General features: G+C 35.2%; 2 protein-coding genes across 2 annotated transcripts; both read right to left on the bottom strand.

The window, feature by feature from the left end:
* Nucleotides 1-2,981: 2,981 nt before the first annotated feature.
* Nucleotides 2,982-9,624, bottom strand: LOC141346425 (E3 ubiquitin-protein ligase TRIM39-like). The gene is made up of 8 exons (XM_073851280.1): nucleotides 9,517-9,624; nucleotides 8,815-8,892; nucleotides 7,892-8,445; nucleotides 7,654-7,749; nucleotides 6,513-6,746; nucleotides 6,280-6,418; nucleotides 3,877-3,912; nucleotides 2,982-3,712 (listed from the first exon to the last, which is right to left on the bottom strand). Exons 2-8 carry the CDS (start codon nucleotides 8,870-8,872, stop codon nucleotides 3,165-3,167), a joined length of 1,665 nt encoding a protein of 554 aa, XP_073707381.1. The 5' UTR covers nucleotides 8,873-8,892; nucleotides 9,517-9,624; the 3' UTR covers nucleotides 2,982-3,164.
* A 4,963-nt stretch (nucleotides 9,625-14,587) lies between these two features.
* Nucleotides 14,588-22,283, bottom strand: LOC141346648 (E3 ubiquitin-protein ligase TRIM39-like). Its single transcript, XM_073851579.1, has 8 exons — nucleotides 22,180-22,283; nucleotides 21,491-21,576; nucleotides 20,585-21,138; nucleotides 20,350-20,445; nucleotides 19,204-19,437; nucleotides 18,971-19,109; nucleotides 15,723-15,758; nucleotides 14,588-15,325 (listed from the first exon to the last, which is right to left on the bottom strand). The coding sequence occupies exons 2-8, from the start codon at nucleotides 21,552-21,554 to the stop codon at nucleotides 14,778-14,780; spliced, it is 1,671 nt and encodes a 556-aa protein (XP_073707680.1). The 5' UTR covers nucleotides 21,555-21,576; nucleotides 22,180-22,283; the 3' UTR covers nucleotides 14,588-14,777.
* Between the last annotated feature and the right edge of the window lie 2,821 nt (nucleotides 22,284-25,104).

Genomic DNA, 25,104 nt, shown 5'->3' with positions numbered 1-25,104 from the left:
ATCTCATGCCATGTGTCTCTCTTCTTTGGGCGATGGGTTAATTGGATGGCTCTTCAAAAGTATGTGGTCAAATGACCAATTTCTTCTATGGTTTTCTAGAAACAAGAGGTGGAACTACTCCCCAAGCGCACAAATCACCAGTGGTGGAGGTAACGAATTACAACTACTCACGTTACTGTAATTAAGTACATTTTTTGGGTATTTGTACTTTCATGAGTATAATTTTAAGTCTGTAATTTTACTTGTACTTGAGTACAAATTAACCTGAGTAATTTACTTAATTACTTTTAAAATCACAATTCGTTACAGAGTACTGCAATTTGAATATTATATTTTAACCACTGACCGGCATTTCGGTAGCCAATAAAAATATCTCCTCTTAACGGACCAATGAAAGCCTGGTATAGTATTTGAACCGAAAAACAAGTTCCGTTTGTTTTTATTTATTTTTTCCGGCGCGCTATTGATAAGATAATCATCCCTAGAACTAGGGCTGGGTGATAAATCCATTTTATATTGATTAACTCGAATGTGTAGTTTACATCGATTTGTTTGAATGAAATTCTCTTTAATATCCGCTGACGCTCCTCTCTGGGCTCCAGCTGTTCCGAATGGGCTCAGAACCTCCCCCCGCGCATTCACCATATTAGAAACACTGATATATTTGTTTTCAGAAAGGCACGGAAAAAAATAATGTGAGCCACTAAACTGACTAAAGGGATATGATTAGCTTCTTGTTAGCCGGACCCGATCAGCATATTTGTGTTTGCGCTCAGGGGATCTTCAAAGGTTTCTACGTGTTTTTACAACGTAGAGTAATATATCACGGACATATCTGACGAATCCTTTCAGAAACAAAGTGTAGAGAGAGTGTAAATAAGAGACTGATTGTACAGTATAGCGAGCGTTGTTGATTATAATAGAGCTTTGTGATATTGCGATCCAAGATGAGTAACAGCTTTTAATATTTTTTAAGGCAGTTAAAAAAGAAGTTATTGTCTGACTATAACACTATTGCCTAATTTTGCTCTATTTCGTGGTCAAAAGTAGCCTGAAAAAAGTCACATCTGAGCCTCTGAGCGTTTATGAATGAACCTGCGTTTTTAAACGAATCTAGTGAAATGATTCAATTTCCCATTCATAAAAACAGCTCACTTATTCTGAGTGAACCAGCGGTTCGAACGAATCAAATTAATGATATAATTCTTGCTGCCACCTGCTGGCAGATCGTTTCAGTTATTTAAATAATTTAATTCTGTATTCAAATATTAATATTTTTATATACGATATAACTGCAAGAGAAAAGCATGGAAATATATATTTTCCTCCCACCGCATATTTATTTGTCTTACAAACATTTACTGTTTCCAGTATATTAAGAATGGGGACTGGTGGAAAGCGATCACTGATGCAGTTGCAATGTATATTGCAAAATATATGGTGTCCATATGTTGTGGAAAAGCTGGGGTTTCTTTACATGCTAAATGTCTTAGGGGGGGAAAATCTATTTAAATCGTAAATCGGATTTTTTGTGAAAAAATGCAATCTAAAAAAATGCAAATCTATTGTCATTGTAATACAGACTGTATTAATTAATTCCTAATTTGTTTATTTGTTCTTATTGCATTGCTTACTGTGTACTTGTTTTAATATCTTAAATATATATATATATATATATATATATATATATATATATATATATTAGTAAGGCATACTGTTTTTTTCTGCTTATTGTATGTAATGAATGGAAAATATATAGGGTGATTAACCTATAATTTAATTTGTATAGCGTGTGCTTTTTGTCTGGATCTTGTCTGATTCAGCAATTATGGATAATTCAATAACCAGCTAAAAAGTAATTAGTACTCTGAGTAGTTTTTATGAAGAGTAATGTGTACTTTTACTTAATTACTTTTTTAACACCAGTACTTTTACTTGTAATTGAGTACAATTTCAGCAATGTAACAGTACTTGTAATTGAGTATAAATTTTCAGTACTCTTTCCACCACTGCAAATCACCCCACTCTCCCATACTTTATAAGGGTATTTCTAAGGCATTATCATGAATGCATAATGCATTAAAAAAATTACATTATGTTATATCATCTCATGGATAATCATAACAACAATTATAATACATTATAATACTTACAAATTTTTGGTTATAACTTTTAAGAGTAAGATTATTTATAACACAATGAACACTATATTAAATATAATGGACTTTACCATATCTTGACATTGTTTAACATCAGTACTTTATCTTGTGAGTGGTTAGGTGTTGAGTGTTATTTTAGTGTTTCCTGTGAGGCTAATGTTCATTTTGATGTGAGCTAGTTAATACTCTTCAACTGAAAATAAAAAATGCAATGTTTTATGTGGCTTCAATTTCAAGTTGCGACATCAAAATCAACCACAGACTAGGAAACACAGATGAGCGCTCACTAACTTGCTAAAGTACTCCTCTCTGTGCAACAACAGGTTTGTCCAGCTGACCAATCAGAGCAGAGTAAGCTTATGGAAGCGAGGGGTTTACAGACATTACGCTCAAAACAGATTCGAACAAACCGTTTCAAAATCATGCACAAGTATAAATGTATATTCTGGGAAAATTGCAGTTAATTTATTAAATCTCTTATATTCACAACTGATTGTCTCTGTGTGCTGACCACAATTCAAAGTCCCTGAATGTTGATCTTGCTACATGCTACATGCTAAGTTACTGCTAGACTAAAGTAGGAAAGTTACTCTTTCTTGGACAGAAAAATAATCTTTCCTTGAATTGATAAATGATTATACTGTCAGATCTAATAATATTGATTCTGCTACAGTTAATTCTGAGATCTGAGCTAAATATTCATATTTAATTATAACCAGTTAAATCATAATATTTTCCCTTTTGAGCTAAATTCCAGATAGATAGATAGATAGATAGATAGATTAGCAATTTTACTTTGTCAGGTGGAGGTGGCAGAAAAAATGGCACAAATGTTTATGAAAAGTTAAATAATTATTGAACAAACATTATATATTTACATAAAAAATGTCTAATTATAGCATATAGATTTTTAATATTAAAATGATAAAAACAGCAGCACATAATGCTTTCAGACTTTTAATGATAAAAATCATTATTTTAATCTTTCATATAAGGAGTTTAAAATCATTTATTATCATTGACAGGTGTGATGATCAGTGGACTTGAGTTTTTACCTCCATCATTATTGCATGGGCTAAATAATGGATAGAGTTTTTCAGTGAAAGACTGACCAGTGAAAGAGTAGATATGAGAGCTGGACTCCACATCATAAAAGGAGACCAGACCCTCCTCATAATCCACAAACACACCGACCCGCTGCGGCTTCACTCTCAGAGACAGAGACACAGAAGGATCATCACAGGCTTTATATTCATTTCCATTCCTCAGCCGCACAATCCAGTGTCCTGTACTGGGACTAACTGTGATCTTTCCCTTCCTGTTAATGGATTCTCTGGCCACTCCTAAATCCCATTTAGTCTTTCCCTTCACCTGCACCTCAAAATAAAATCTCCCTGAGGAGAATCCCTCCTTTCCCAAGACACAGGCACATGTATCAAATCTCTCTGGATTGTCTGGGAGTTTCTGTCTAATGTCTCCATCTCTCACTTGTTTTCCATCATCAGACAGGATGAGATTAGGAAGAGCTGTATCAGTATCCAGAGTCACATCCACTGAGAAAACAGAGAATATCCATCACAACCTACCAATACACACAGTTTGTGATGCTGTTTTTAATATTTAATCCTTTTTTATTATTATTTTTTTTTATTGTAGTGCAGTAATGAAGCTGTGAGTGTATGAATGTAAACTAGTGTAGTATAGAGTCACACTGTACCTGCATACTGCTGCATCACCTTCAGCTCTCTAGACACTATGACAAGAAAACATATGGCAAAAAATATATTTATTTGAGGCCAAAATAGAATGAAATGTTTGCTAAATATACACTACTGCTCAAAAGTTTGGGATTGGTAAGATTTTTAATGTTTTTTTTATAAAGAAGTCACCAAAGCTCATCAAGGCTGCATTTATTGTCTTTGATCAAAAATACAGAAAAAAATGGTAATATTGCAAAATATTATTACAATAAAAAACTTTTTTTTTAAATATATACTTTAAAATATAATTTATTCTTGTGATGCAAAGCTGAATTTTCATCAGCTGTTACTCCAGTCTTAAGTGTTACATGATCTTTCAGAAATCATTATGCTGATTTATTATTAGAATTATCAATGTTGGAAACAGTTCTGGTGCTGCCAAATATTTTTTTAGGACCTGTGATTCTTTGATGAATATTGAGTTAAAATATAAATCTTGTCTAACAATATAAATCTATGCTATCTCTTTGTATTAATTTACCACATCCTTGCTGAATAAAAGTGTTTAAATCTAAAAAAAAAAAAGAGAATAAATATTTACTGACCCCAAACTTTTGAAAAGATAGTATATATTGTTAGGAAACCGTTATATTTTAAATAAATGCTGTTTTTTTTTTAACCTTTTATTGAACAAAAATTTATCACGGGTTGCAAAAAATATTAAGCAGCACAACTGTTTTCAACATTGATAATAAATAAATGTTAAAATAAATGTTAGAATGATTTCTAAGTAATGATTCTGAAAATGTAACTTTAATTACAGATATAAATTACATTTTAATGTAAAAAAAAAACATTGTTTTACAACATAATAATATTTCCCAACATTACATTTATTTTTTTGTATTTTGATCAAATAAAAAAAAAAAAAAAAAGCTTTTGTAGTGTATATTGCAAACAGTGAAGCTCAGTGAAATATATATTTGAAATAGTAAATATATTTTGTTTCAGCCATCATTTATAAATATATTTATATATAAATAAAATATGTGGCAAGAAAATGCTTTTTTTGGACAGAAATATACAGAGGTCAAAATATACTTTTAAAATGCTTTTTAAAAATATTTTATATATGGCCAAAAATATATTACTAGAAAATATATTTGAGCAAATATATTTTTTGGCCAGTCTTTTTTATATATTTTGTAAAATTTATTTTATATGTAGAAATATATATATATATATATATAAATATACAGAAATGTGACAAAAATAAATCAGTAGAAAATATATTCATGTAAATGTATTTTCAAACATATTTTGGCAAATATATTTCTTGGTATTTGAATGTATAAATATATTTTTTTTAAAAAATACATCTTTTAAATATATTAATAGCCTATATTTTCATTTTAAATTCTATACAAAACGTTGTAAAATTACTAACAGCATCTGTAAAATTAACATTTTGGCTGTTATTTTAAGTATTACATCATTATTGATGCATTACAGTAATTCTCATTTTTATTCAGACAAATACTGTATTATTTAGAGTTTTTCACTTTTTTCTTAAATTTCATAGAAATGTATGTAAAATTACAAAAATAATGGTGATCTCTCAAGATCTGAGCATCTTCATTTATTACAAACCCGTCTGACTTAATTTTATACAAAAGTTAATTTCAAGAATTAACAGAGTTTCAGATGTTGATGTTTTGTTGAAAATATTAAAGTTCGGTGTTTGCATTAGTTGAGCTCTTGACTCTTGATTAAAATGATTTTGTCTGGCTGCTTTAACTCTGTGTTTCTAAAGCCTGTTTGTTAAAGCAATAAATACAAGGGAAAACTGGTCATCAGTAAGAAGATATTAAGAATAACACATTAAGAGACTAGCTTTGTTCACTACTGGGGCTATTGACTATTAAGCTCTATGTTTTAGATGCACAGAGACATCAAGAATCAGCGCATGAATCTCAACAGTGGTGACAATTGATGACAAATTGTTTCATGAAAATTTCCATGGAATTATTTTGTGATTTATGTCATTTGACCTTTTTTATTATTTTTTTTTTAACTTAAGGTATCTCATCAGAATTTCAAGAAATACCTGTTTTGTAAAACATTTAATGGAAAATTCTGTAAGAGTTCTGTAAGTGCATATTTAAATTAGTATATTTTACTTTATTTTATGGTTTCTGTTTGGTAGCCATTGCTGTCAGCAATTTAACTGTTTTTTGTTTTGTTTTTTTTTACCATTGTTTTTTACAGTGTATACATAAAATGGCCCAAAATATGTACAAAAATATATACATTTAAAAATATATTTGAATATATATATTTTTGCTGTATGGTTAATGTTATATTTAACAAATAGAAAACATAATCATGTTTCTATCTGATCAATGTATGTATTGATGTACCAGTTTGTGTGAGTTTCTCATCTATAGTGTCCTTCAGTTGAGTCAGATCTCTCCTCAGAGTCTCCAGACTCTCATGAGTCTTCATACTGATCTCAGGCCAGTTCCTGGTGTTTGTAGGGCTGCACAGGGATGAGTGAATCTACAGCAGGAGAGAGGAGAAATCCTTCAGCATGGGGAGTGTTCTGGTGTCATATACTGCATTATGATTGATCAGAGAGATCATGTTGACTGACCTGTAGGAGGTGGAGGTGATCTTCAGTGTGTGAGAGCTGCTCCAGCTCAGTGTTTCTCATCTTTAGCTCAGTGATCTCCTGCTCCAGCTCTTCAATCAGCTCTTCCTCCTGTTTCTCTGCTGCTTTCTGCTGCTCCTCCATCATCTCCAGCAGTTCAGTCTGATATCTCTCAATGGAGCGGATGAGATCAGTGAAGAGCTCCACATGGGCTGCTTTCTCCTTCTCTGTGTTTCTCTGCTCAACCAAAACAGTCAACAAATTATTAGCAGTGTTTACTAAGAGAAGAATCTGTGTTACTGTAGCTCATACATTTTTTTTTTTCCAGATACATAAATGTGTTTTTAAGGGGTTTCAGAATCCCTCAACTGAAGTATTAAACTTCATCCTGCACTGTTTGCACTGAATGATTCCTCAAATCATGTGTTTTTCAATCATGTTGAGGAGAGGTGTGCTATTACTTTACTAAGTGATCAGGTCACAGTCATGTTGATATTCAGACCATCAGTGTGGTTACAAGTGTACAACAATAAAATAAATAAGTTAATGATAACTAACTTACATTTTAGATAAATTATTATCCTTGTTTGTACCCCTAAATATACTAGTTTGAAACAAATCCGCAACAAACTGTAGTGTTGATTCATTCCTGTTTTTAAATGAATCATCTGAGCAAATGAATCAAAATCAATGACATAGAGAGGTTTATTTGTCGCCACCTACTGATGTAACAATGTAACCTTTAGAAAGAGTCCCTGTAAAACCCCCACTATTAATACACAGTGCGCATCTCAAAACTCATATTAATGCTTCTTCATTTGACACTTCAAAGGGTCCTTCAGAATGAAAGATTCCCAAGGATTCAAGTGATGGACACTTTATACTCCCTTGATTCTTTGTGCATGTTTACCTTGTGACACAGATGTTGTAAGACAGCACAGAAGTGTGTTCTATAGAAACCATTAGTTGGTTCCCTAAACCCTTTATTCCTTCAAAGCTCTAACTCTAGTGGGTAAACCCTTCACAGGGATCATGGCATAGAGATGAGCTCTTCAGAGTAGAACACAGCCACACAGCTAAACTAATAAAAATAAATGATATATAATAGTTATTTACATTTTTTATTACTATATTTTGAACTCACTTTTCTGACTTCTGCTGAGTGTTTGATGTCTTGAATCTTCTTGGTTCTGTCCTGGATCATCTGCTGCACATCTTTCTGTGTCTTCATCAGTTCATTCTATAGAGAGAACAACACAGACTTGTTTATCATAACACAGATTAAACTTACAGTATGTTTTCATAATGAGCTTTAATTACACAAAATGAAATAAAATCTGATTGTCATGATATCAGTCCTTTAAAAGTACAATAACTTCTACCTTCTTCTCTTGACTCTCCTCTTCTAAAGGAACAGTGTTGTGGTTCTTGTGGTCTGTCACAGTGCAGATTGAACACACACATGTCTGATCATCTCTACAGAACAGATCCAGAGGTCTCCCATGTTTCTGACATATATAGTCCTCCAGATTACTCACAGGATCCATCAGTTTGTGTTTCTTCAAACCTGCCACTCTCAAATGAGGCTCCAGGTGAGTTTCACAGTAAGAGCTCTGACACACCAGACACGACTTCAGGGCTTTCAGCTTTCTCTCCTCACAGAAATCACACAGAACATCAGTTGTTTTCTCAGGAGTTTTCTTTTTATAGTGACCTACAAGCTCTCTGAGTGTGGTATTAATCTTGAGATCAGGTCTTTGCTTGAATGTTTCTTTACAGTATGGACAGCTGCAGGTCTGACTGTTGTCCCAGCACTTATTCAGACAGGTCTTGCAGAAGTTGTGTCCACATGGAGTGCTGACTGGATCAGTGAACACGTCCAGACATATAGAGCACTGAAGATCCTCAGACAGAGGACCACTGGAGGATGACATTACTGGAAAGAGACATTATTTAGGATTAGTGTGAACTCCTTCAATACTGTTTATGAAGAATCCCATGAAGAATGTAAAAAATGTGTCTAGAGACAAAGTGTGATGACTTTCAAGAAACTGAAATATATAAGAGATCATCTACAGTCAGTTAGTCATTATTGTAAAATTAACCCAGAAGCTGATCAGAACCCAAACATGAAGCTCACTACACAAACACTTACCTAATAAATAAATAAATACATGAAGAATAATTATTGTGTTAAACTGAAATTATTTTATAATCCGCTTTATATTCCTGAATTGTACATATTAAATAATATAAGAGAAAAGTAAAAGTCATTCACTCAGTGTTTTCTGTGTTATTGACTTACATGGAGGTAAACTTTCGATACTTCTGGTTTTTCTTGCTGTTAGTGAAGATCCTGCCATTGTTCTTTCGCTCTTAAAGCCTTTTCAAGAAAAAAATGTTAGTTTTTCTTTTTTAGACATAAAACCAAATTGTATCATGATAGCTAAATCAATATCTATATTAAATTGGTTAAATCTCGTGTAAGAACTGATTTGAAACACAATGAGTGACTCATAAACTCAATGAACAATCTGAACGTTGACCTGCTGTTTAGATTAAAGAAAGTGCAAAGAACAAGCAATATATTTTTCAACAGACATATATCTCTTATACATGTCTCCACAAAATATATGATCAAGAGTCATTCTCATCTTGTTAAATGTTAGTGATTTTCAGCTGCAGTGTAGCAGGTTTGTGTTCAGTTTTCTGCAGATCATTTACTTCCTGTTTCTTTAATCTTTACAAAACGTCAAGATTTTTTTTTTGTCAAAAGTGACAAAATGACAAAAACAGCAAACTTTGCTTTACAATCAACCAAATGACACACTGTTAATACAACTCTGATATAATTTATGTGCGGTAAACAACTAAAGCAGTGGAGTATCTGACACGCTTAAACCTGCTTCAGTTCAACGTACTCCAGTCTGACATAAACCCTACTAAACCAGATCAGTTCCATTAGAAACCTGTTCAAGACAATCTCTCTTATATTTCTATCACTTACCTGTGAGTATCAGATGTGTCCAGAAGGGTCAATATTCTCAATATTCTGTTGTCTAAAGAGTTTGATCGTTTGAGACGTCCACAATGTTGCAGATAAAGTTTCACTTTCACTTTCTCTGAGTCTCTCTCTGAACTACAGTGATGTCAGAGCTCCTCCTGTATTCACACATTTACATTTGTGCCTGTATTCGGTGTGTTAGTTCATGTGTGTCTGTTTGTATTGGGACTGGTGTTTGTCAGCTCATGAAGAAGAGATTTCAGCACACCTGATTGTTTGGCAACATTTGTAAACAGTGTCTAGGTAAAATGCTGATTAATTTACAGATGTTTACAGATATTCTTTTCTACTCTTATTGTAACACTTACTTGAGTTTCCCAAAGTGCAAATGAAAGTGATAACAGGTGCTTGAGTGGCAACAGCAGAACAACCCCCAAAAGGTAATGGTTTTGCAGATGGTGTCCACAGACAATTGCTCTCTCCTTGTCCTTCCTGACTGATTCATCTCTAGTCCTGTGTTTTGTTAGAGTCCTTCTCACTCTGTGTATAATGAGGCAGTACCTGTAACTCAATCACGTTACATAGACAGTCCAGTTCCTCCAGGATGACACATCCATACGTGCTGTCACAAGGAGGTTTGGTGTGACTCCGAGCACAGTCTCTAAATCATGGAGGAGATACCAGGAGACGGCCATTACATGAGGAGAGCTGGTTAGAGTCATAGAAGGACAACACCTGCAGCCAGACCTGTGTCTGCTCCTTTGACCAAGGAGAAACAGGAGGAGCACTGCCAGAGTCCTACAAAATGACCTTCAGTAGGCGACTGGTGTACATGTTACTGACCAAACTGTCAGAAACAGACTCCATGAGGGTGGCATGAGGGCCTGTCGTCCTGTAGGGGGACCTGTGCTCAGTTCAGTATCATGCAGCTCAATTGACATTTGCCAGAGAACACAAGAATCAGCAGGTCCACCATTGGGGCTCTGTTGTCTTCACAGATGGGAGAAGGTTCACACTGAGCACATTTGACAGATGTTAGAGTCTGGAGATGCTATGGAGAATGTTACGCTGCCTGCAACATCATCCAGCATGACTGGTTTGGCAGTGGGTCACTGATGGTATTGGAGAGGAGTATCATTGGAGGATCACACAGACCTCCATGTGCTAGTGAACGGTACCCTTGCTGCTGTTAGGTTATAACCACTGGCCACAATAGAGGCTCGAAACTATATATAAAAAAAATGAAGAGGGCCCCACCAACTAAAAGACTTCTTAGTTTAGGCTTCCCAGCATCTTATCACAAACACAAAGGCTTAGATCAGGTTTTCTCAGACCCTTTTATAATGCTATAAGTTTCAAACGTCAATCATTGATCAAAAACCAACAATACAATCTCACACATCTACTTAGGGCCTGTCCACACGGAGACGCGTTTCGCTGTATACGTATACATTTTTTATCGTATTGGCGTTTCATCCACACGGATCCGGCGTTTTAGGAGACTGAATCCGCTATTTTTTGAAACCGGGTCCCAAAGTGGATAAATCTGAAAACGACACCCTCGCCGTTTCGTGTGTACAGCCAATCCGTATATTTTTTGAAACGATGATGTCATCACATCACGTGTCGGCTGCGTCACACGTAACAGCAACAACAATGGGCGAATTCCAAACGGCTATTTTGCGCCCTTCAAGGGCACTTCTAGAAGGGGACGCCATTTGTAGGGACGTTCCAAACGAAAGTGAGCAACGTAATCCCTTCACGAAGGGCCCTTCCAGAAGGCCGTTAGAGAAGGGAACATTCCATGGTCACTTCACGGAAGTGATTTCCGTTAGTGATCACATGATCTTCAGTTAGGAGCTCTTGCAATGCATTTTAAAGCAAAGTTGGGGTTGATTTTCGACTTCACATACATACTTAGGTAGAATAGGCTGATTAAATTTGACTTTATTTTAATGTAATACAAAATATTTTTCGTCAGTGATAAAAATGTAATTTAAGACGGTAGTGTAAGCAAGTTTAAGCATGTTTAGTTTAAGAAAAGTGTATTAGTAAATAAAATAAATATTTAAATAAAATAATAATGAAAAGAAGTATTTATTTACAACAACTGATAAGAGTGCTGAATGCTGCACGCACACGCAGCGTTGTCAAGGTAACATTTCGTCAGTCGTTCCCTTTGCAAAGGGAGTTCCAAACGCTTAAAAGAGACAGAAATGCCCTACTCCCTTAAAAGAACTCACTTCAAAGGGCTCTGCCCTTCGGAGGGAGTAGGGCATAGGGATCCGCCCTTCCGTTTGGAATTCGCCCAAAATTGGCGGACTACATGATTGTGTTCGTGTTGCTACTAAGCCTATAGCTTTATTACAGCAAAATCTATTTGCTTCTATGCAACTGTTATGAGCAACAAGTGATGTTTGCATCTTCGTCTTCTTCTTCTTAGTTCATATTTCAGCGCGCAAGGTTATGCGCATGCTCAAAGTCTTCTTCTCCGTGTATAGCGTATCTCTATGGCAGAATTACAGCACCCCACACTGGTCTGGCATATATACTACACCGTTTTCAGTGGTTTCGTGTTTACGGAATTTTTTAGAACGAGGAAAAAAAATGATCGGATAGGGAAAGCACCGGCTTCGTGTGGACGGAGCCTTATACAACCCATGAATTGAAGAATGTAAATTAATCACCAACAAAAGAAACAAAATCAATAGAATAATTATAAATTATCAGAGTTTCAGAGATACACATCAATTACTGTGAAAACACACATACAGAAAATGAACAATAAAAATTGTCCCAGACGGTATTCCATATCAAAATCCTGTATCATCAAATGAGATAAAAAAAAATTTCAGACAGTCCCAAACAATGGTCCACTTAGTCAATACTTATATTCAGGACTCAAGATAATCCACAAAGCAACTGCAGCACAAATAATCCGTTGGGAAGGGTTTCCTTGACATCCCTGACAGTAAAGCCTTTGCCTTTCATGCGGTTTTAAACCCAGATACAAAGTATCATTTAAAAAGTCCATATGATTGAAATGGAAACAAAGTTTCTCAATCAGGACTCCACATGAAATTTGCAGAGGAAATAGGGCACTACCATGCTTCCCTCTTCCAAACAAATCTCACTACCTCTACTCTGCTACCTGGTTAAATACTTGAGGTTTTTAACCTTCAGCGCCCCCTAGTGGGGAGTAGGAACGAGTAACAGTTAACCCTGTTACATACCCCTCTCCTCAGAAAGAGATGCGTCATAACCATGACACATCTTAAGATTTTGCACATGATAAGTTTCGGTGCTATCTGGATTTGCAATAAAAGAAACTGTATATTGTAAAATATCACCAGTCATCGTCCAAATCATTTAATTTAGAACAGCGAGCAGCAAGAACAGCTTACATTTCCAAAAACCTGCAGTACTCCGACAAGAAAAGGTGTGTATATCTGCTCAGACCCTGATGTGATAATAAGCACTTTTCCACGTCAAAGGCAGTTTTTATAAATATGAGCACTGATGTGGATTTAAGCTTATTAAGATCAAATCTGTACATTTTATAAATGAGGCCCCTAAATACAAATTCGGCCCCAATCAGCTCCGAGAAAAGTGACACATCTCTGACACAAGTCACTCCCCCAGTTTCTCATGCTCCAAATTAAAGGGCACTACATAGTAAGATACATTTTAAGGATAAAATCGTCTGGCTTTTAGAGACAATTATTTATTATGACTATTCTATATTATTTATATAATTAAAGGGCACTTCAGGAAGGAGACACCATTTGTAAGAAGATTCCAAATGAAAGTGAACAGTTGATGATCCCTTGATGAAGGGCCCTTCCAGAAATCCGTTAGTAAGGAAACATGTGATGGTCCAGGGGTAAGTTCAGTCCTAAAGAGCCACAGTCTTGAAGAGTTTAGCTCCAACCCTGAAAAACCCTCACCTGTTTATAGTCTTAGTAATCCTGAAGACATTGATTATCTTGTTCAGGTGTGTTTGATTAGGGTTGGAGCTAAACTCTGCAGGACAGCGGCTCTTTCTGTGAAGTCCATACTTTTATAAGGGTATTTCTAAGGCATTATCATGAATGCATAATGCATAAAAAAAAAAAAAAATCAGAATATGTTATATCAACTGATGGATAATCATAACAACAATTATAATACATTATAATACTTACAAATTTGTGGTTATAACTTTTAAGAGTATGATTATTTATAACACAATGAACACTATATTAAATATAATGGACTTTACCATACAGTATCTTGACATTGTTTATTTAACATCAGTACTTTATCTTGTGAGTGGTTAGGTGTTGAGTGTTATTTTCAGTGTTTCCTGTGAGGCTAATGTTAATTTTGATGTGAGCTAGTTAATACTCTTCAACTGAAAAACAAAACAAAACAATGTGGCTACAATTTCAACTCGCGACATCAAAATCAACCACAGACTAGGAAACACAGATGAGCGCTCGCTAACTTGCTAAAGTACTCCTCTCTGAGCAACAACAGGTTTGTCCAGCTGACCAATCAGAGCAGAGTAAGCTTATGGAAGCGAGGGGTTTACAGACATTACACTCAAAACAGATTCGAACAAACCGTTTCAAAATCATGCACAAGTATAAATGTATATTCTGGGAAAATTGCAGTTCATTTATTAAATCTCTTATATTCACAACTGATTGTCTCTGTGTGCTGACCACAATTCAAAGTCCCTGAATGTTGATCTTGCTACATGCTAAGTTACTGCAAGTACTGACTAAAGTAGGAAAGTTACTCTTTCTTGGACAGAAAAATACTCTTTCCTTGAATTGATAAATGATTATACTGTCAGATCTAATAATATTGATTCTGCTACAGTTAATTCTGAGATCTGAGCTAAATATTCATAATTAATTATATCCAGTTATATCATAAAATTTTCCCTTTTGAGCTAATTTGCTATAATATAGATAGATAGATAGATAGATAGATAGATAGATAGATAGATAGATAGATAGATAGATAGATAGATAGATAGATAGATAGATAGATAGATGATAGCAATTTTACTTTGTCAAGTGGAGATGGCAGAAAAATGGCACAATTTTTTATGAAAAGAAATAATTATTGAACAAACATTATATATTTACATAAAAATATCTAATTATAGCATATAGATTTTTAATATTAAAATGATAAAAATAGCAGCACATAATGCTTTAAGACTTTTAATGATAAAAATTATTATTTTAATCTTTCATATTAGGAGTTTAAATTCATTTATTATCATTGACAGGTGTGATGATCAGTGGACTTGAGTTTTTACCTCCATCATTAGGGCATGGGCTAAAATATGGATAGAGTTTTTCAGTGAAAGACTGACCAGTGAAAGAGTAGATATGAGAGCTGGACTCCACATCATAAAAGGAGACCAGACCCTCCTCATAATTCACAAACACACCGACCCGCTGCGGCTTCACTCTCAGAGACAGAGACACAGAAGGAACAGAGAGAGCCTCATATTCATTTCCATTCCTCAGCCACACAGTCCAGTATCCATTACTGGGATTCAGTTTGATCTTTCCCTTCCTGTTAATGGATTCTCTGGCCACTCCTAAATCCCATTCAGTCTTTTCCTTCACCTGCACCTCAAAATAAAATCTCCCTGAGGAGAATCCCTCCTTTCCCAAAACACAGGCACAGTAATCAAATCTCTCTGGTTTGTCTGGGAGTTTCTGCTCAATGTCTCCATCTCTCACTTGTTTTCCATCATCAGACAGGATGAGATATGGTTGAGCTGTATCAGGATCCAGAGTCACATCCACTGAGAAAACAGAGAATATCCATCACAACCAACCAATACACACATTTTGTGATGCTGTTTTTAATATTTAATCTAGGGATGCATCGGCCGATAATGCTTGCGCGTTTTGTCAGTAAAGCCGGTTCTGTAATTAGCGGTAAATGCCATCAGGTGCGTGATTTCACGTTGAGCCGTATATACTACACACAGCCAGTATATAGGCTACGGCTACGGCTCAACGTGAAATCACGCACCTGATGGCATTTACCGCTGATTACAGAACCGTGCAAGTGATCGGCCGATAAGGATCGGTGCATCCCTAATTTAATCCATTGTTTTTTGTTTTTTTTATTGTAGTGCAGTAATGAAGCTGTGAGTGTATGAATGTAAACTAGTGTAGTATAGAGTCACACTGTACCTGCATACTGCTGCATCCACTTCAGCTCTCTAGACACTAATGACAAGAACATATGGCAAAATATATATTTATTTGTGGCCAAAATATATTGAAATGTATGCTGAATATACACTACTGCTCAAAAATTTTAAGAAGTCACTAAAGCTCATCAAGGCTGCATTTACTGTATTTGATCAAAAATACAGAACAAAATGGTAATATTGCAAAATATTATTACAATAAAAAACGTTTTTTTATATACTTTAAAATACAATTTATTTTTGTGATGCAAAGCTGAATTGTCATCAGCTGTTACTCCAGTCTTAAGTGTTACATGATCTTTCAGAAATCATTATGCTGATTTATTATTAGAATTATTAATGTTGAAAACAGTTCTGGTGCTGCCAAATATTTTTTAGGACCTGTGATTCTTTGATGAATATTGAGTTAAAAAGAACAGCATTTATTCAAAATATAAATCTTGTCTAACAATATAAATCTTTGCTATCACTTTCTATTAATTTAACACATCCTTGCTGAATAAAAGTGTTTATTTCTTTAAAAAATGAGAATAAATATTTACTGACCCCAAAGATACAAATTACATTTTAATTTAATTTAAATTAAAAAACATTGTTTTACAACATAATAATATTTCCCAACATTACATTTTTTTTCTGTATTTTGATCAAATCAACACAGCCTTGATGAGCAGAAGAAGCTTCTTTAAAAACATACAAAAAAAGCTTTTGTAGTGTATGTTGCAAACAGTGAAGCTCAATTAAATATATTTTTGAAATAGTAAATATATTTAGTTCCAGCAATCATTTATAAATATATTTCTGTTGCAAGAAAATGCTTTTTTTGGACAAAAAAGGAGGTCAAAATTTATTTTTAAAATGCTTTTTAAAAATATTTTATATATGGCCTAAAATATATTACTAGAACATATATTTGAGCAAATATATTTTTTTGCCCATTTTTTATATATTTTGTAAAATGTATTTTATATATAGAAATATATATATAAAAAAATATACAGAAATGTGCCAAAAATAAATCAGTAGAAAATATATTCATGTAAATTAATTAGGTCAACCGGAACCGAAAACACCTCCCATAACACCTGATGCACTCGTTGCATCGTAAAAAGAATGGCATCTACGCTAATATTAGTCTGTTTCATTCTTATTCCGAGGTCACCGTAGCCTCCAGACCCAGCCTGTATCCGGATCAGATGGTCACTGCAGTCCCCCGGATCCAGTCCGTACCCAGCTTAGATCATGGATCACCACCTGGAGATGACTTCAATAGCCGTGGATGTCAACCAGATGAGCTCCAAGGCGGATCATCAATAAAGACCTCGCCAACCTTGACGGCCATCGGCGCTACACCACAGGATCCTGATGAGTTCTCTACAATCAGACATTGGTACAAACTGTTGTTTGGTCTGGCCAGAGGAGAACTGGTCCCCCGACTGAGCCTGGTTTCTCCCAAGGTTTTTTTCTCCATTTCTGTCACCTGTGGAGTTTTGGTTCCTTGCCGCTGTCGCCTCTGGCTTGCTTAGTTGGGGACACTTTCCAGCGATATCGTACACTATTTGAACTGAACTGACGATGATATCACTGAATTCATTGATGAACTGCTTTTAACTGAAAATTGATTGTTACAATAATGCGTTACTTACACACTATTGTGCTGTTTAAATACTGTGCAGTTGCTTTGACACAATCTGTATTGTAAAAGGCGCTATATAAATAAAGGTGACTTGACTTGACTTGACTTAAATGTATTTTCAAACATATTTTGGCAAATATATTTCTTGGTATTTGAATGTATAAATATATATTTAAAAAAATACATCTTTTAAATATATTAATATATTTTCATTTTAAATTCTATGCAAAACGTTGCAAAGTATCTGTAAAATTAACATTTTGGCTGTTATTTTAAGTATTACATCATTATCATAGAATTTCATAGAAATGTATGTAAAATTACAAAAATAATAGTGATAATAATTCATGAAATCACCACCAGATGGTGCAAATGGCACCAAATTTTACTATTTTTTAAAAATAGTAAAAAAACAAAACAAAAAAACAAAACAAATAAAAACAACAAAAACAACAAAACATGGTCAAATGACCGGCAGAAACACCTCCCTAACAAAAACTGTTAAACTTTAAGTAAAATAAAGTGCAAAAATTTCTTTAAACTTAAAAATAAATAAATAAAGTCAAATTACTTGCAGCAAAAGAATAAACGCTACCAGATCTCTCACGATCTGAGCATCTTCATTTATTACAAACCTGACTTAATTTTATACAAAAGTTCATTTCAAGAATTAACAGAGTTTCAGATGTTGATGTTTTGTTGAAAATATTAAAGTTCGGTGTTTGCATTAGTTGAGCTCTTGACTCTTGATTAAAATGATTTTGTCTGGCTGCTTTAACTCTGTGTTTCTAAAACCTGTTTGTTAAAGCAATAAATACAAGGGAAAACTGGTCATCAGTAAGAAGATATTAAGAATAACACATTAAGAGACTAGCTTTGTTAACTACTGGGGCTATTGACTATTAAGCTCTATGTTTTAGATGCACAGAGACATCAAGAATCAGCGCATGAATCTCAACAGTGGTGACAATCAACAAAAGCTTTGTTTTGTGAATCTATAGGTTGTTTTGTGATGTTAAAAGCTGATTTATTTATCTGAATATTTTGTCACCATTGTTGAGATTGTTGAGAATGATTTTGTATTCACTAATGCAAATATGTCTATATATACATCAACTAATCCATGTGTTATTGCATTTTACAAAGAATGTCATGAAAAAAAAATCTGTTTTTCTGTTAAATTGTTTCATGAAAATTTACATGGATTTCTATTGTGATTAATGCCATTTCACCTTTTTTTATTACAATTTTTTTTTTAACTTAAGGTATCTCATCAGAATATTTCAAGAAATACCTGTTTTGTAAAACATTTAATGAAAAATTCTATAAGAGTTCTGTAAGTGCATATTTAAATTAGTATATTTTACTTTAGTTTATGGTTTCTGTTTGGTAGCCATTGCTGTCAACAATTTAACTGTTTTTTTACCAGTGTTTTTTACAGTGTGTAAAATGGCCCAAAATATGTACAAAAATATATACATTTAAAAAATATATTTGAATATATATATTTTTTTGCTGTATAGTTAATGTTATATTTAAAGAATAGAGTACATCATCATGTTTCTATCTGATCAGTGTATGTATTGATGTACCAGTTTGTGTGAGTTTCTCATCTATAGTGTCCTTCAGTTGAGTCAGATCTCTCCTCAGAGTCTCCAGACTCTCATGAGTCTTCATACTGATCTCAGGCCAGTTCCTGGTGTTTGTAGGGCTGCACAGGGATGAGTGAATCTACAGCAGGAGAGAGGAGAAATCCTTCAGCATGGGGAGTGTTCTGGTGTCATATACTGCATTATGATTGATCAGAGAGATCATGTTGACTGACCTGTAGGAGGTGGAGGTGATCTTCAGTGTGTGAGAGCTGCTCCAGCTCAGTGTTTCTCATCTTTAGCTCAGTGATCTCCTGCTCCAGCTCTTCAATCAGCTCTTCCTCCTGTTTCTCTGCTGCTTTCTGCTGCTCCTCCATCATCTCCAGCAGTTCAGTCTGATATCTCTCAATGGAGCGGATGAGATCAGTGAAGAGCTCCACATGGGCTGCTTTCTCCTTCTCTGTGTTTCTCTGCTCAACCAAAACAGTCAACAAATTATTAGCAGTGTTTACTAAGAGAAGAATCTGTGTTACTGTTGCTCATACAATTTTTTTCCAGATACATAAATGTGTTTTTAAAGGGTTTCAGAATCCCTCAACTGAAGTATTAAACTTCATCCTGCACTGTTTGCACTGAATGATTCCTCAAATCATGTGTTGTTCAATCATGTTGAGGAGAGGTGTGCTATTTCTTTACTAAGTGATCAGGTCACAGTCATGTTGATATTCAGACCATCAGTGTGGTTACAAGTGTACAACAATTAAATAAATAAGTTAATGATAACTAACTTACATTTTAGACAAATTATTATCCTTGTTTGTATTTGCTCTGATCCCTAAATATACTAGTTGGAAACAAAGCTGCAACAAACTGTAGTGTTGATTCATTCCTGTTTTTAAATGAATCATTTGAGCGAATAAATCAAAATCAATGACTCAATCATAGAGAGGTTTATTTGTCGCCACCTACTGATGTAACAGTGTAACCTATAGAAAGAGTCACTGTAAAACCCCCACTATTAATACACAGCGCGCTTCTCAAAACTCATATTAATGCTTCTTCATTTGACACTTCAAAGGGCCCTTCAGACTGAAAGATTTCCAATGATTCAAGTGATGGACACTTTATACTCCCTTGATTCTTTGTGCATGTTTAACTTGTGACACAGATGTTGTAAGACAGCACAGAAGTGTGTTCGATAGACACCATTAGTTGGTTCCCTACACCCTTTATTCCTTCAAAGCACTAACTCTAGTGAGTAAACCCTTCAAAGGGATCATGGCATAGAGATGAGCTCTTCAGAGTAGAACACAGCCACACAGCTAAACTAAAGCAACCAAATTATATATAATAATTATTTTATAACAATATTTTAAACTCACTTTTCTGACTTCTGCTGATTGTTTGATGTCTTGAATCTTCTTTGTTCTGTCCTGGATCATCTGCTGCACGTCTTTCTGTGTCTTCATCAGTTCAGTCTATAGAGAGAACAACTCAGACTTGTTTATCATAAAACAGAACTTACAGTATGTTTTCATAATGAGCTTTTATTTCACAAAATGAAATAAAATCTGATTTCTCATGATATCAGTCCTTTAAAACTACAATAACTTCTACCTTCTTCTCTTGACTCTCCTCTTCTATAGGAACAGTGTTGTGGTTCTTGTGGTCTTTCACAGAGCAGAATGAACACACACATGTCTGATCATCTCTACAGAACAGATCCAGAGGTCTCTCATGTTTCTGACATATATAGTCCTCCAGATTACTCACAGGATCCATCAGTTTGTGTTTCTTCAAACGTGCCACTCTCAAATGAGGCTCCAGGTGAGTTTCACAGTAAGAGCTCTGACACACCAGACACGACTTCAGGGCTTTCAGCTTTCTCTCCTCACAGAAATCACACAGAACATCAGTTGTTTTCTCTGGAGTTTTCTTTTTATAGTGACCTACAAGCTCTCTGAGTGTGGTATTAATCTTGAGATCAGGTCTTTGCTTGAATGTTTCTTTACAGTATGGACAGCTGCAGGTCTGACTGTTGTCCCAGCACTTATTCAGACAGGTCTTGCAGAAGTTGTGTCCACATGGAGTGCTGACTGGATCAGTGAACACGTCCAGACATATAGAGCACTGAAGATCCTCAGACAGAGGACCACTGGAGGATGACATTACTGGAAAGAGACATTATTTAGAATTAGTGTGAACTCCTTTAATACTGTTTATGAAGAATCCCATGAAGAATGTAAAGAGTTTGATGACTTTGAAGAAACTCAAATATATAAGAGATCATGTACAGTCAGATGGTCATTATTGTAAAATTAACCCAGAAGCTGATCAGAACTCAAATGTGAACCACATTACAACCACTTACCTAATAAATAAATAAATACATGAACAAGAATTATTGTGTCAAGCTGAAATTATTTTATCATCTGTTTTACATTCCTTAACTGTACATATTAAATATTATAAGAGAAAAGCAAAAGTTATTCATACACTGGGTTTTCTGGGTTGTTGACTTACTTGGACGTGAATCTTCAATACTCTTTCTCCTGGTTTTTCTTGCTGTTAGTGAAGATTCTGCCATTGTTCTTTCCCTCTTAAAGCCTCTTCAAGAAAAATGTTAGTTTCCATTTTTTTTAGACATAAAACCAAATTGTATGACAGCTATATCTATATTAAATTTATTAAATCTCATGTAAGAACTGATTTGAAACACAGTGAGTGACTCATAAACTCAGTGAACAATCTGAACTTTGACCTGCTGTTTAGATTAAAGAAAGTGCAAAGAACAAACAATATATTTTCCAACAGACATATATCTCTTATACATTTATCCACAAAATATATGATAAAGAGTCATTCTCATCTTGTTTAAAGTTCAAGTGATTTTCAGCTGCAGTGTAGCAGGTTTGTGTGCAGGTCATTTACTTCCTGTTTCTTTAGTCTTTACAAAACATCAAGAAATTTTTGTTAAAATGTGACAAAATGACAAAAACACCAATCTTTGCTCTACAATCAATCAAATGACATACTGTTAATACAGCTCTGATATAATTTAAGTGCTGTAAACAACTAAAGCAGTGGAGATTCTGACACGCTTAAACCTGCTTCTGTTCAACGTACTCCAGTCTGACATAAACCCTACTAAACCAGATCAGTTCCATTAGAAACCTGTTCAGGACAATCTCTCTTATATTTCCATCACTTACCTGTGAGTATCAGATGTGTCCAGAAGGGTCAATATTCTCAATATTCTGTTGTCTAAAGAGTTTGATCGTTTCAGACGTCCACAATGTTGCAGATAAAGTCTCACTTTCACTTTCTCTGAGTCTCTCTCTGAACTACAGTGATGTCAGAGCTCCTCCTGTATTCACACATTTACATTTGTGCCTGTATTCGGTGTGTTAGTTCATGTGTGTCTGTTTGATTAGCAACATTTGTAAAGCGTTTCTAGGTAAAATACTGATTAATTTACAGATGTTTACAGATATTCTTTTCTACTCTTATTTTAACACTTACTTGATTTGACCAAAGTGCAAATGAAAGTGATAACAGGTGCTTGAGTGGCAACAGCAGAACAACCCCCAAAAGGTAATGGTTTTGCAGATGGTGTCCACAGACAATTGCTCTCTCCTTGTCCTTCCTGACTGATTCATCTCTAGTCCTGTGTTTTGTCAGAGTCCTTCTCACTCCGTGTATAATGAGGCAGTACCTGTAACTCAATCACGTTACATAGACAGTCCAGTTCCTCCAGGATGACACATCCATACGTGCTGTCACAAGGAGGTTTGGTGTGACTCCTAGCACAGTCTCAAAATCATGGAGGAGATACCAGGAGACGGCCATTACATGAGGAGAGCTGGCCAGAGTCATAGAAGGACAACAAACCTGCAGCCAGACCTGTGTCTGCTCCTTTGACCAAGGAGAAACAGGAGGAGCACTGCTAGAGTCCTACAAACTAACCTCCAGTAGGTGACTGGTGTACATGTTACTGACCAAACTGTCAGAAACAGACTCCATGAGGGTGGCATGAGGGCCTGTCGTCCTGTAGGGGGACCTGTGCTCAGTTCAGTATCATCACCTCGATTGGCATTTGCCAGAGAACACAAGAATCAGCAGGTCCACCATTGGGGCTCTGTTGTCTTCACAGATGGGAGAAGGTTCACACTGAGCATTTTTGACAGATGTTAAAGAGTCTGGAGATGATATGGAGAATGTTACGCTGCCTGCAACATCATCCAGCATGACTGGTTTGGCAGTGGGTCACTGATGGTATTGGAGAGGAGTATCATTGGAGGATCACACAGACCTCCATGTGCTAGTGAACGCTACCCTTGCTGCTGTTAGGTACCGGGATGAAATCCTCAGAGCCGCTGTCAGATCTTATGTTGGTGCAGTGGGTCCTGGGTTCCTCTTGGAGAAGGACAATGCCTGGCCTCATGTGGCTGGAGTGTGTTTGCAGTTTCTGGATGATGAAGGGATTGATGGCATTGACTGTCTGTCACGTTCCCCAGAACAATTTCCACATTACATAATGTTTATAAGTAATGATCAACTTAAATATTTTGTTAATTCCCTCAAAGTAAACTGTTTTGATTAATTTAAAGTGTAATAAATCACACAACAACTTTGAGGAGTATCATCTTCATTCCTCACACCTGTCCTGATATTCTCTGGCCTCCTCAGTGGATTTGATGCTTCACATTGAAACTGCAGCTGTAGATGATTTGATAAAGGCTGACAGAGTGACAGAGAAATATTAATGTACACATTATAAATATGCAAATAATCTTGAGTGCTGTCTATATTTCAGTTTTGTGTCCCATATTTATAGTAGATGAGCATCAGTCATGTCCAAAAGTGTCCAGTAGAGGCCGGCATTCTCTCTCAGTGACTGCTGTTATCAGTGTTATATGTGTCAGATGTGATACGCTCACACCTGGGGCCTGTAGCATGAAGCTGGTTTAGCTGGTTTGTCAGGTAAGTTTCAGTTTAGTTTGTGGATACTCTGGGTTTTAGGAACCATGAAAGTGGTTTTAGCGGTGTTCATCGACACAGTAACTTACGCTCCACAGCTAACTTGTTTCAGGGCAGTTCTGGTTCTGGTTTACAGATCTTGGACTTCATTCATAAAATGTTGAGCAGAAACCATCCTAAATTTGATTTAATGATCATCTCTCGAATATGAGTATGTGTGATTCATAGAATGAAAATACGTGGAGAAAATGTCTCTCTTTCAGATGTGAATCGCAAATGATCTGGAACTTGTGTGCACCTGAATTGTTTCTGATTTCTGCCTTGTACACGACTCCTAATTAATGTCATTAACATAATATGTATATTATAAAATATCACCAGTCATCATCCAAATCATTTAATTTAGAACAGCGAGCTGCAAGAACAGCTTACATTTCCAAAAACCTGCAAAACTCCGACAAGAAAAGTGTGTATATCTGCTCAGACCCTGATGTGATGCTAAGCACTTCTCCAAGTCAAAAGCAGTTTTTATAAATATGAGCACTGATGTGGATTTAAGCTTATTAAGATCAAATCTGTACACTTTATAAATGAGGCCCCTGAATCCAAATTCGGCCCCAATCAGCTCCGAGAAAAGTGACACATCTCTGACACAAGTCACTCCCCCAGTTTCTCATGCTCCAAATTAAAGGGCACTACATCGCAAGATACATTTTTAGGATAAAATCGTCTGGCTTTTAGAGACAATAAATTATTTTGATTATTTATAATTTATCATTTATATTATTTATTTATATTTATATTATTTATATAATTAAAGGGCACTTCAGGAAGGAGACACCATTTGTAAGAACATTCCAAATGAAAGTGAACAGTTAGTAAGAAATCCGTTAGTAAGGAAACATGTGATGGTCCAGGGGTAAGTATAGTCCTAAAGAGCCACAGTCACAGCCACAGCTCTCTAGGACTGAACTTGTCTACTCCTGTCATGATCAATTTAAGAAACTAATTTCTAGTTAGTGATCATGTGATTTCGGGATACAGGTTCTCACAATGCATTTTGAAGCAAAGTTGGGATTGATTTTGACTTCACATTAAAATGTAAGAATAATTAAATATGTCATTATTTTAATGTAATAAATTTCCCGTCTGTGATA

The sequence above is a fragment of the Garra rufa genome, chromosome 12 (assembly GCF_049309525.1).
Source record: "Garra rufa chromosome 12, GarRuf1.0, whole genome shotgun sequence".
NCBI classification, from domain to species: domain Eukaryota; kingdom Metazoa; phylum Chordata; class Actinopteri; order Cypriniformes; family Cyprinidae; genus Garra; species Garra rufa.
The sequence above is the reverse complement of the archived record's forward strand: the minus strand, read 5'-3'. Positions and strand labels throughout refer to the sequence as shown.

Excerpts from the sequence above, each read along its gene's own strand:
- LOC141346425 (XM_073851280.1), bottom strand. The coding sequence starts at position 8,872 with ATGGCAGGATCTTCACTAACAGCAAGAAAAACCAGAAGTATCGAAAGT. Across the intron at positions 8,446-8,814 it reads TATCGAAAGTTTACCTCCAT|TAATGTCATCCTCCAGTGGT; the intron begins GTAAGTCAATAA and ends GTCTCTTTCCAG. Across the intron at positions 3,913-6,279 it reads TGAGAAACTCACACAAACTG|TGTCTAGAGAGCTGAAGGTG; the intron begins GTACATCAATAC and ends TTCTTGTCATAG.
- LOC141346648 (XM_073851579.1), bottom strand. The coding sequence starts at position 21,554 with ATGGCAGAATCTTCACTAACAGCAAGAAAAACCAGGAGAAAGAGTATT. Across the intron at positions 20,446-20,584 it reads AGGAGAGTCAAGAGAAGAAG|ACTGAACTGATGAAGACACA; the intron begins GTAGAAGTTATT and ends TTCTCTCTATAG. Across the intron at positions 15,759-18,970 it reads TGAGAAACTCACACAAACTG|TGTCTAGAGAGCTGAAGTGG; the intron begins GTACATCAATAC and ends TCTTGTCATTAG.